The following is a 13,234-nucleotide window of genomic DNA, read 5'->3' as shown; positions in this document are numbered from 1 at the left end:
GGTTCTCAAGTGGAATGTTGGCCTGAGTGGCAAACTCAACGTCCAGGAAACTCTCATCAGCACCCGAGTCAACGAGTGCACCCACCGTCGCCCGCTGGTCCGCCCAGGCCAGGGTGACGCTCGTCAGATGGTTAGGAGGTGCATGGGTGTGGGAACAGGAAGAACGGCTCACCAGGATCTCCCGGGGTCCCAGCAAGCCTAGTCTTTTGGCCGGGTAGGACAATTGAAGATACGGTGTCCATCCCGGCCGCAGTAGAGACAAAGGCCGGACCTGAGCTTGGACTCCCGTTCGGCCGGGCTAAGGTGTGTGCGTCCCAGCTGCATGGGTTCCTCCTTGGTCACAGATCGGGAGGGAAAGAGACCACCAGTCGCGGAGGAGGCAGGACGGTCAGCAGTCCAGTCACGAGTACGGGGGGTCTGGGGAACGTCTGGGGGTCCCAGTCGGGCTCTCTCACGCCTTCTCTCCCGGAGGCATCCGTCGATGCGAATGGCGAGGCTGATTAGGGCCTCGAGTGAATCGGGCTCCTCCCGGGTCGCGAGCTGGTCCCTTACAGCGTCGTTGAGCCCCTTCAGAAAGGTGAGATGAAGCGCCCGATCATTCCAACCACTCTCGGTTGCAGCCAGTCTGAACTCCAGCGCGTAGTCGGTGACACTGCCACTGCCCTGCCGGAAGGTGCCCAACCGAGCTCCCGGGTCCTGGCCACGAGCTGGGTGGTGGAAAACCCTTCGGAGTTCTGCCACGAAGTCTGGGTATGAAAAACAAAAATCAGCCCTCATTGACCAGGAAGCAGTAACCCACACTGCTGCTCGGCCTGTGAGCAGGTTAGTCATGTAAGCTACTCGGGCTCCCTCTGTCGTAAATCGGCTGGGTTGATGAATGAAAACCAACTCACATTGCATGATGAACGTGGCACAGTCCTCGAAGTTACCATCGAACAATCGTGGGTTGGAGAGATGGGGCTCCCGAGGAGCGAGGTCGGGAGGTGCAGGGTCTGTCGCGGCAGCGGGTGGTGGTCTGGCTGGGACTCCTGCCACAGGTGGGGTTAAAAGCAGGGCGTTAAATGCTGCACTGAGAGCCTGTAGCTGGTGCAGAATATCAGCCTGCTGATTACCCTGGGTAGTCTGCTGGGTGGTTAGAGTGTCAATAGAATTCTGAATAGGCTGGACCTGGGCCCGGAGGTCCTGCACAGCAGCCGCAGCCGCACCTAACTGTTGGGTGTGGTCGTTGGTCAGCTGGATCTGGACCGCCAAAGCTGCTCTAACACTGTCTGTGTCGGCTGGGGTCGACATGGTCGGGTCGTAATGTTATGGTTTGTAAACAACCCCAACAGCACGACACAGACAGGTAGTTCAGAGTTAGCCAAAAACTAAGGGCGTATTTATTTACAAACAGAAAGAGCGAAAAGACAACATAAAGCATTCAGGGGGAATGTCCTTCAGCAGAGTTGGCTCTGCGGCTCTGCAGCTCGACCCAGAGCAGAGTTGGCTCTGTGGCGCTTCGGCCTCTGGCTCTGCGGCTCTGCAGCTTACTGTCTATCCACTCGGAGAGGAACAGAGAAACAGAGGAATGTCAATAACCGAACGCAGGGACTACGAGGCAGTCCAGTAATAAAGCTGAATCTAGAAATAACAAAAGGCGATACCTCTTCAGTGTTAACGAAACACACAAAAAACAGAAAGGTCTTGAGTCCAGGAAAAACGAGGAAAAACAGAGCATCAAAAATATACTTCCAAACTCACCAAGGGGCAAAGTGAGATACGGGGCGCGGGTCCACGGGAGCAGAGAAGAGCAACAGCGGCGAACTCCAAGGCGTACTGGAGAAACAAATGGAGAACAACACGGGAGGAACAAGCTGCAGGCGGAAGTAAGCAAAACGACCCGACAATGAACGTTCAGAAACCCGAGTATATAAGGGCTCCCTTAAAGCTGATTCGAAACTCCCTTCAGGTGTGTGGAGGTAATTGGTACCTGGAAGCGTGTGGTAATGGACCAATCCTCACAGTAAACCCCATATTGAGCTGGAATTAAACCACCATATACGAATACAACCTCTCCTCATTCTTCCTGACATTACTGCATGACTGATCGCTACAATACGTTCACTACCACCGATTGGACAAGTAATGTTATGCAGCTGAGAGCGAAAGTTTTTTCGCGGAGCAAGATGAAAACTGTTCTGATTGATTGATTGAAAACTTTATTAACAGATTGCAGAATGGGTACAATACAGTACGACTCGACACAAACAATTGTTAAGGGGATGCAGACCAGAGAAATACTTTCTTGTTTTGTTCTTGTCTTGTTTACATCAGGGTCCCTCATTTTCAATTCATCATTCTGTTCTCAACCAGACATTCAAACACAAAATCCCCCATGGGATAATGAAGTGTCTAGTGCTTTCTCCTATTAGTCGATAAGTCAACAAATCAGTCCTCATGGTCATACGTCAGCTAATCTTTTATTAGTCAAATAGCCATTTCTAATGTTTTGTTGAATGAGTTATTTCCAGGAAGACTATAATCACATCTCTGGGCTTGAACTATGACCTCTGCCAGTGGGTCTTGGACTTCCTGACTGGCAGACCCCAGGTGGTGAGAGCAGGCAACTGCACCTCCTCATCCATCACCCTCAACATAGGGGCCCCCCAGGGCTGTGTTCTGAGTCCCCTCCTCTACTCCCTGTACACACACGACTGTGTGGCTCAGCGGAGTAGCAATACAATCATCAAATTTGCTGACGACACAGTGGTGGTGGGCCTGATCTCTGCCAACGACGAGAGGGCCTACCTGGAAGAGGTCAAGGTCCTGGCGGGATGGTGCCAGGAAAACAGCCTCTCCCTGAACGTCAGCAAAACAAAGGAGATGATTGTGGACTTCAGGAGGTCGGGGGTCAAGGACTACAGCCCCCTCAGCATCGACGGGGCACCGGTTGAGAGAGTCAACAGCTTTAAGTGCGTTCAGCCGAACGCACAATTGGAGGGGGGCTCCCCACCCTCCAGAACATTTACAACAAGCGTTGCAAGGGCAAGGCTAAGAGAATCATTAAAGACTCCAGTCACCCGAACAACTGCCTCTTTGAACTGCTGCGGTCAGGCAAGCGATACCGGAGTCTCAAGGCGAGCACAGAAAGACTCAGAAGAAGCTTCTATCCCCAGGCCATCAGGCTGCTAAACGAACAATGAACACTACACAACAACAACCACCAAACGCACATAGCACACACATCCACACGCACACACTCACTTTAAACAAACACACTGTAGCACCCACTCCACACACTTTATAGCACACACCCACTTTAAACAAACACACTGTAGCACCCACTCCCCACACTTTATATTTATTGATGAAGGATTGCACTACAACTCGTACACCTTACTGTAAATTGTACCTAAATTGTACCTCATCCCATTTCTGCTTTGCACTATATAGTACTGTACATTAGTACACTGCATAGTATTGTATATTATATGGTAACTCAGAACATTGTACATATGTCTATACCGAACACTGTGACCTCATTTTCTTCTTCTAAATTACATGCTATACTATGTTATTTGATACTATCTTGTCTAGCACAGACTCTGGAGCGTAACAGTAAGAAGCATTTTGTATGAAAGTATTCTGTACTTCTGTATGACAACTATTAAAGAAACTTGAGAAACTTGAGAGAACACTATCCAAAGAGGTTGTCCTGCATGCATGTAGGAAACACAATTTTAGACATGTGTCAATTTATTCTGCAGACTACAAGACGTATATACTGTAAGTGTAAATGTCCAAACCCAACCCCCTCCAATGTACAGTCCCCCCCCCCCCCCCCCACCCCACCCACCGAACCACCTCCAATGTACAGTTTCCCCCCCCCACCCCACCTACCAATGCTGCTGTTGGATAACGGTCTCTGTCTTCACTTGTTTTTCTCTGACTTCAGATGTCTATTGCGAGCGAACCTTCCCCTGCCCCTACTCCTCCTCGCCCAGAGCGTCCTCCGTCCTCCAACTACATCTCTTCATCAGTGTATGAGAGGCAGCTTCCTGAAATGGGACTGAGGCCTCCGGTAAGAGATGGTTCATTATGACTTAATGTCATACTAAAGAGACGCTTGTCTTGTGATTTCCAGTGAGAGCTTCTGAGTTTCTCATTTATGACAGCCGCACCCTTCATACCATATAAACTCTGAACTCCACTGCCTATACCCTAGGCTCTGTTACCCATACTGTACAAACATTGAACTCTGTTGCCTATACTCAATTTATACCTGCCTATTGCTTTACACTGTAATCATATAATCTTAACTACTTACCTCAAACTATAGTCTACTCATATAACTGTGTGATGGCATGTACAATACGATATATTTATTCGTACTGTATATATATGTAACGGTTGCGATATTGTCACCTTAAACTTCGATGCCTTGTAGTACCTTAAGTTTCGAACCCGCGGTCTGCCGCTCTGCCGGCTACAGCACAGACCGCTATACCAAGAGGTGAACTCACTGCTTTGCAACGTGTCTGTGTCTTTTAAGGGAGAGAGTGAGTTTAACCCATAGCACCGCTACTCGCCCCAGTCACTTCACAACATTGGAAGTCCATCGTGAATGAGCTTCGCGGTACCATCCGTTACATATATTTATCCACATTTGTCTGTACATACCAAGGTGTGCCCTTGGGTCCAAAAAGGTTGGCAACCACTGCCTTATATAATATAATAATGATAAGGATAAACTCCCAATGAAGTAAACCTGGAGATAAACACCACTTCACAAATTATAGGCCTGTTTCTCTACTTCCTCAGTTTTCAAAAATATTAGAAAAACTCTTCAACAACAGATTAGATAAATTCATTGATAAACATAATTTACTCACCGATAGCCAGTATGGATTCAGAACACACCGGTCAACATCACTAGCGTTAATAGAACTCATTGAAAAAATCACAAATTCCATAGATAAAAAAAAACATGTAGCTGGAGTATTCATTGACCTAAAAAAAGCATTTGATACTATTAATCATGATATATTAATCAGGAAATTGGAGAGATATGGGATCAGGGGGGTAGTATTGGACTGGGTAAGAAGCTATCTAAATAAAAGACAACAATTTGTGACAATGAGAGATTATAAATCTGAATGTTTGGACATTGCTTGTGGTGTCCCCCAGGGGTCAGTGTTGGGTCCAAAACTGTTCATCTTGTACATTAACGAGATATGTAAAGTATCCAATATATTTAAATGTATTTTATTTGCGGATGACACTAATCTTTTTTTTTCTGGTGAGAATGTCCAGCAGCTTTTAGAGGTCATCACATCTGAAATGAAGAAATTGAAGGAATGGTTTGATAGAAACAAATTATCATTGAACTTGAGCAAAACTAAAATTATGTTGTTTGGAAACTGTAGATTGGATACTCAGGTACAAGTTAAAATAAATTATGTGATTATTGAAAGAGTTTATGAAAATAAATTCCTAGGTGTAATAATAGACCATAAAATCTGTTGGAAACCTCACATAAAACATGTCCAATCTAAACTCTCACGAAGCATTTCAGTCATGAGTAAAGTAAAGCACATCCTGGATAGAAAATCACTCTACATTCTCTACTGTTCACTAGTTTTACCATATTTAAATTACTGTGCTGAAGTCTGGGGAAACAATTATAAGTCTACACTACAACCACTTTTTATACTCCAAAAAAGGGCCATAAGGATAGTTCACATTGCAGGTTATCGTGATCACACTAACATATTGTTTCTGGAGTCAAAGACATTGAAGTTAAATGATCTTGTGGAATTTAAAACGGCACAATTAATGTATAAAGCAAAAAGTCATGCACTTCCAAGAAACATTCAAGAATTGTTCTTTGATAGGGAGGGGGGTTATAATCTGAGGGGAGAACACAATTTAAAGGTGCTAAACGTACGCACTACCATGAGAAAACACTGCATCTCAATATGTGGAGTGAAACTGTGGAACAGTCTTAATGTGGTGTTAAAGCAATGTCCAAACATGAGACAATTCAAACTGATGTATAAGGAAATTATGTTCACAAGGTACAGGGATGAAGAAGGGACTTGATATTCACAGGTGTTTACATTTTTATTTTGTTTCTATTTTATTTTATACATATATAGTTTTTGTTTTTTGTTTTGCATATATATATATATATATATATATATATTTTTTTTTTCTTTTCTTTTCTTTTCTTTTTTATGTTTAAAATAGTACACTCATTTGAGTAGTGGAAAAGGGGTAGGATTAAATAAGTGTATACTTCTTCCTACTCCTTTTCGACATGCAGATTGAGTTGTTTTTCTTTTTTGTTATTGTTTGTTGTATTCATTGCATGTTCGAAATAAAGACTTCAAATCAAATCAAATCAAATCAAACCTCATCCCATTGCCATAAGAAAGTGTAAAATGCCTATAAATAATACTACTAAGCATGGATAATTAAATGTAATCAGGCCACAGACGCTGACAGACCTGCACGTTCTCCCCGCCCGCCTCGACCTATACACCATGTCCCACTCCCCCTCAGGGCACGAAATATCACCATCACAACAAGTGACAAATAAAAAGAAAGAAAAAAGAAAAGAAAAATTGAAAACCGATACCGATATTCTCCGATATCACATTTTAATGCCGGTAATATCGGTAGGCCGATAATATCGGACATCCCTAGTTACATCTTCAATCAAAAATAAAAGCAAGACTTGGCTTCTTGTACAGGTATCGCTCCTGCTTTACTCACACTGCTAAACGCTCCCTAGTCCGAATGTCCATTCTTCCATTGTTTGACTATGGCGATGTAATTTTCATGTGTTCTTGATCGCATTTATGTTTTGTATCACTCAGCAATTAGGTTTGCTACAAATGCCCCCTTTTCAACACATCACTGACTTATACACATCTGTAAATTGGCCATTGTTACACTCTTGATGATAATTTCATTGGCTTACACTCATTTACAAAACCCTCCTTGGTCTGACCCCTCCTTATTTGATACACTTGAATTGTCATCTACCCCCTATAACACTAGGGCTGCTCACCATATCTCACTAGATGTTCCCCATGTTAACACTTCCTTTGGTCAAGCCTCCTTCCAATTTGGTGGTCCCAGCATTTGGAATAGGATGCAAAAGACTATGAAAATGGACAAATTGATCCCCCACACTACTTTTAATGGCTATTGCAGAGTTGTACACACACCTGCAACGTTCACCTAGCCTTTTAACCTCTTAACAATCGCCCCCAAAAATGGCCATTTTAGTTTTAGTTTTTGTGGACAGCATACTTTTTTTGCAAACCAAAATACTATACTTTATACTTATAGCACATGCATGAGCCTGGTCTCTTTTGAAAGATGACATTCTAAGTGGAGCAGTGGGCAACGCTAACGCAGGAGATGCTGGGTTCGAGCCCAGCTCTCTGCGTTGCTTCTGGCTTGGTTGGTCGTTCATACTAATACAATTGGCAGTATTAGGCGGTGGGAAAGCCGGTGGGTGGGGATCGGACGTTGTGGACAGCGACTCTACAGGTCGGTTGGTGCGCCTGTACAGCAGAATCAGGAAGCAACGGGGGCAGCGTGAGCCTCCCACGCGTTACTCCTCGCCACTGAGAGATTGCGCTGTACAGGTGAAAAGATGCGACGGCTGCCTCCTTGTGTACCGGAGGGGACACGTGATGCAAGGCTTCGTCCACATTGCAGCTGACCAGTGGGAGGCATGGTCTAACAACGTTCGCGACAGGGGAGGGTAGAATTGGATAATACGAAATTGGGATGGGAGAAAAATAGAAAATGGGGAGAAAAAGTAGATAAAAAAAAAAGATGACATACAAGAAGAAGTATACACTTTTAGTGCTAATGAAATAGAGTAACATAGGTCTGAACTTGAGTTGTAGAAAAACGTGTTACACACGTTTTTCTGTAGTACTAACTAGTAGTCCAGAAGTATTATTTCCAAAAAAATGTGGTATGTCTGAAAAAACACCCTGGGTCCATAGCCTGAAGTCTTGTGTAGTACATGTCCAAATTTCATAAAAATCCGTTCAGAAATGAGTGATTAGAGGCTGTTTTGTTGGAAAAAAAACGATTTTCTCATAGACTTCAATGCATTCGACAGAGAATTCTCTTCCTGTTTTGGCTCGTGAATTTTCACCTAGATCCCTGATTCGCTCATTCCTATATGGGGTACCATTGGAAAGCCCTACTCATTGCTTACAACCCTCTTCAATAATATTTGAGATAGCCAAATGATTGACGGAGGTAGAGGCTCGAGAGTTGGGAGTGGTATTTAAATTTTCTTTTAAGTCTGCCGTCTACTTCGGCCCATGCCTCACATATTGGCATGTAACTTGAGAACCGCTGAACGGATTTTGTCGCCTGACAGGCAACAAATAGGGCTTTAATTCGATATATATATTGTATTAAAATATCTACGAGCCGCTAGAGGTTGCCAAAGTGCCGGTGGTCAAATCGTCCTCAAGAGGGCCCACATGTGGGCCCCGTAATTTGTCTGTTCTGGTTTTATATACCTTGTCATTTTATTCAGTTTGTTTGTGTTTTAAGTATTTCCCTTACCTCTGTGATGTATGTATCGTCTGTCTCTTTTCTATTTTATTTTATTTTCTTTGTCGCCTTTCCCTGTTAGCTTTCGAGAGGCCCGTTTTTCCTCTAGCCAGGCCATCATTGTAAATAATTATTTGTTCTTAAAGTTTATTTTCATAAACAAAGGCCTCACATCCAGAATGAATTGAAGTAGGAAGAACAAAGTCTTTAAAGGTCTAAGAAAGGAAACAAAATTAATAAATTCTATCTCTCTTGGATGTGCGGCCTATCCCTCCTAGCTCTCTCTCGCCTCGTGGCTCCCCTCCTCCTCTGCCTTTTTGCCTTCCTCCCTGATGTTCTATCCAGACTCAACTGAACTCGTTATCTCTTAACCTCTTAATTAAGCCTGAGCGGTCCAGTACCGGTACGGGATTGATATCACACCATAAATCCATCAATACAGAACGTATTAATTAATCTTGCATTTCTTTTTCAAATGTAGCCAAGAGTAAAGACCCTAACCCTGTCAAAACGGCAGTCAACGTGTATATTTTCAGCACTACGTTTGTTTACCAATGATTTTAAGTGTTATTAGTGAAATATGAGTTTATAGAAATCTCAACGCATCAAGTCTGAAAAAGGCGCTTATTGACACTTGAGGACTTGGCGTTACCTAACTATAGTCTTTTGAGAGAGACCCAGGGCTTTCGATGGGCTTTTGAATTATCTTTTTCCGTTTTTCTCCCATCCCAATGGTAGTCGTTATGCCAATCCCCTTCCTGGTCGTTACGCACTCTACCCCCTACCGTCGGTCCGGGAGGGCGGAGACTATCACATGCTTCCTCCGACACATGTGTAGCCAGCCCACCGCTTCTTTTCACCTGGCAGCGCGGACTCTCACTGGGAGAGTGTAACGTGTGGAAGGTCACACTACCTCTCCTAGATCCTTCCCTTGCTGTGCAGGCGCCCCGACTGAACTGTAGGAGTCACTGTTTACAACGACCAGGACCCACCCTCGCCGGGTTTCCCACCCGCTAACACTGCCAATTGTATTAGTATGGACGGTCGGCCAACCCGGAATCACCACAGCTGGATTCGATCCCACTGTCTCTGTGGTGGTAGACAGACGCTTAGTCCGCTGCGCTACCCGGTCGCCCTCGATGGGCTTTTGGATAAATAAAAAAAAAACACTTCCCAGCTCATGCCAGCCCCTGTAAATCATCTGACCAGAGGTGTGTTGCTCATGGGACGGGGTTGCACGACGTGCAACCAAGCTTTTGTGAGCAGAAGCGCGTGCAGGAATGCGCTGTACTCGACTGATGCGCCAACTTACTAAGTACCCAATGGCTACTTTGCATATCAATAGCGCCGGTCGTCAGGTGTGTTTAAATACGTTCTCAGATACATTCACACAACTTGTGAATGAAATGTGTTACATTCCATTCGTAGAGGCAATTAGGCACTGTCTTTAGTCTGTGCTTATGCAAGGGAACATTTTTGCGCATGCGCAGGAGCGCGCGCACCAGGGGCGTTTTTAGGGTTAGAAAACATTGGGGGCTTCCTTTTTTTTTCACACAGAAATACGCAATTTTAGAGTAATTAGAGACGAATACTGAAGAACTAGATTCAAGTTTTTTAAAGTGAGGTCCAGGTCCATGAGAGGGATATGGGCAGTCCCCATAGAAAATTCAAAGTTAACAGGACCAAATCATCAGTTTCTTATTTATTTATTTAACCTTTATTTAGCCAGATAAAACATTGATATGGTCCAAGAGGCCCCAATGAGGGTACAAATATACATATATACACATACATACATACATACATACATACATACATACATACATACATACATACATACATACATACATACATACATACATACATACATACATACATACATACATACATACATACATACATACATACATACATACATACATACATACATACATACATATTACATACACCAATAACAAAATAAAAACACAGTTAAGAATCATACACCTAAGCAAATAAACAAACAAACATTATGCACAGCCTATGTACAAAAGAAATAAACAGTTCATCTCTAGTCTTTACAGTTTTCTTCGATTGCATAAACACTCAAATCAAAAGTATTACACAATTATCAAAACCTTACACTCAAGGAGCAAAACATAGGCCCAGATTTGCACCCCTATAAGCACAAAGTCAGCCTCACACTTTTTGCAAAACAATACACACAGTGATTTGCAAAACACTAAACACACTTGCATTACATTACACATAGAATGTCAAATTACCACACATATGAGCCAATTGGTTAAACACAGCAATCAGATGCACAAACACACCATTGCTTAATTGTAGATACACCAATCAGGTTTAAGCACTATAAAAAATGCAGCAGGTGAGTTCACCTGCCTTCAACCAAAATGGAAGGAGAGTGAAGTACTGTACACAGAGAACGTGAAAATATACAATACATTCACCAAACACTACACAAGACAACCAATGATGCAGACTGATGAAAATATAAATGTTCTCTCCATATACCCAAATCAGTCAACATGTCAACATGGAGAATCGCAACAAAATAATCTCTTGCCAGATCCAGCTAGGCAAAGAGATTATGTCTAGTATTTTCTGTACTCTATTTAAATGTTTTCTTTTTTTGTTTTACTGTAATTTTAACCTGTACTGGATACAGTATTTTATGTTTGTCTGATATTTGCTGAGCTTACTGTGTTATGCACACTGTAGTAGCATGAAAACTGGGACATGTTTTGTTGTGATTCTCCATGTTGAAATGTTGACTGATTTGGTTATATGGAGAGAACATTTATATTTTTGTCAGTCGGCATCATTGATTTGGGTATATGGAGATAAAACAATTATATTTTCATCAGTCTACAGCATTGGTCTTGTGTAGTGTTTGGTGAATTTATTGTATATTTGCACATTCTATGTGTACTTCACTTACAGTACTCTAATCACTGAGAAGTAGAATTTGTGAGGTTTTTGTCCACTGCTCACCTACTCGCTCTGTTCCTTTAAGTTTTCAGTTAATTAATTGCATTCTCCTCTTCACACGCTTCTTCCTGTAGACGCCGTTTGATTGGTGCTTCCCCAACCACACGCTTGTCAATCTCATCCCGCAGCTGTCACAGCTTGTCATTAAGCATTCCTTTGGCTTATATATACCCTGATTCCCCATCAAGTGTTGTTGGATCGTTCTGATATATTCTCTGCATTTGCCGTTCCTTCCGTTGCCTGCTGTTCCCTGTGTTTTGCCTCCCAGGACTCTCAAGGAGTATTCCGTTTGGACAACCCGTTTCCCGTTACGAAGCGCTCGCCCTGTTTGATCTGCTCGCTTGATCTGCTCACTTTACGCACAGCGCTTGGGTGAGTTTTTGCAAGACAGTCTTTTGACTCTATCATTTTTCGTGTGTGTAAACACTGAAGAGATCCTGCTTTTTGTTCAGTCTGTCTCTCACCCTTTGCCTGTTTTTGGATTGTTCATTGGGATTCATTATTGTTTGAACTTTGCTCACTGTGTGTATTCACACCGAAGATATTATCACTTGGATTATTGTTGGGACATCGCTCACTGTGTGTATTCACACCGAAGATTCTATCACTTGGATTGTTGTTGGGACATTGCTCACAGTGTGTATTAACACCGAAGATTCTGTCACTTGGATTATCTGTTTGGGACAAGTCACTTCACCTGTCACCTGTCTGTTCCCAACTGTACTCTGAGCTAACCCGCTCTCTCTCTCTCCCTGTTCCGCTACCACCTCGGAGTACTGCCGGGAGGATTCTGCAGAGCGGCTCTGACGTCACTGACAGATTCCTCAGACGTAACCTCCCCGGGAGAAGCTGCAGAGCAGCAACATTCCTCAAATGCTTGTATCCCAGTCTGTTTCTGTTTTCAACCAAGTTCTTGCTGATATTCTGTAAAATAAACAAGCCCTAGTTTTTGGCTAACTCTGAAACTACTCTCTCTGTGTCGTTTGCGTTTGGGGTCGGTGTCAAACCTTAACATTACGATCCAACCAACATGACGACCCCAGCCGACACAGAGAGAGTCAGAACAGCACTAGCTGGCCAGATCGAGTTAACCAAGGATCACAGTCACCAACTAGAGAGGGCTGCGGCTGCGGTACAGGAACTCAGGGAGCAGGTCCAGCCTATTCAAGGGTCCCTGGCCGCTCTGGCAGGACAACAGTCAAGTATACTCCTTCATCTTCACACGCTGAACGACACCGTTAACGCCTTGCTTGTACCCCCACTTCCTTCAGGAACATTGGCAGGAGCATCCCCCGCAGCCCTAGCAGGCCCCGCGCTTCCCGATCCCGCACCTCGGGAACCCGTCTCTCCGTCCCACGGCTGTTCGACGGCAACCCCGAGGAGTGTGCCACATTCATCATGCAATGTGAGTTGGTTTTTCGTCATCAACCCAGTCGTTTCACTTCAAGAGGAGCCCAAGTGGCATATATGACTATCTTGCTCTCAGGCCGGGCAGCCCAGTGGGTCACTTCCTCCTGGGCAATGGAGGCAGACTTTTGTTTCTCCTATCCAGACTTCGTGGCTGAGCTCCGCAGGGTGTTCCACCATCCAGCCCGTGGTCTGGACCCTGGAGCCCGGTTGGGTACCTTCCGGCAGGGCAGCGGCGGGGTAACAGACTACGTGCTGG

At 44.1% G+C, this 13,234-nt stretch overlaps 1 protein-coding gene across 4 annotated transcripts in view; it reads left to right on the top strand.

Annotated features, from left to right (window-relative positions):
* The window catches only part of LOC311241128 (uncharacterized protein), a 113,240-nt gene that overhangs the window by 52,487 nt on the left and 47,519 nt on the right, over positions 1-13,234 (top strand). For all 4 annotated transcript variants that reach the window (XM_084329840.1, XM_084329838.1, XM_084329839.1 and 1 more), the window contains one exon: positions 3,935-4,060. In XM_084329840.1, coding sequence (XP_084185966.1) covers positions 3,935-4,060 — 126 coding nt within the window. The remainder of the gene's footprint in view (positions 1-3,934; positions 4,061-13,234) is intronic.

Source organism: Notolepis coatsorum, assembly GCF_963971535.1.
Source record: "Notolepis coatsorum genome assembly, chromosome: 14".
Lineage (NCBI taxonomy): Eukaryota > Metazoa > Chordata > Actinopteri > Aulopiformes > Paralepididae > Notolepis > Notolepis coatsorum.
The sequence above is the reverse complement of the archived record's forward strand: the minus strand, read 5'-3'. Positions and strand labels throughout refer to the sequence as shown.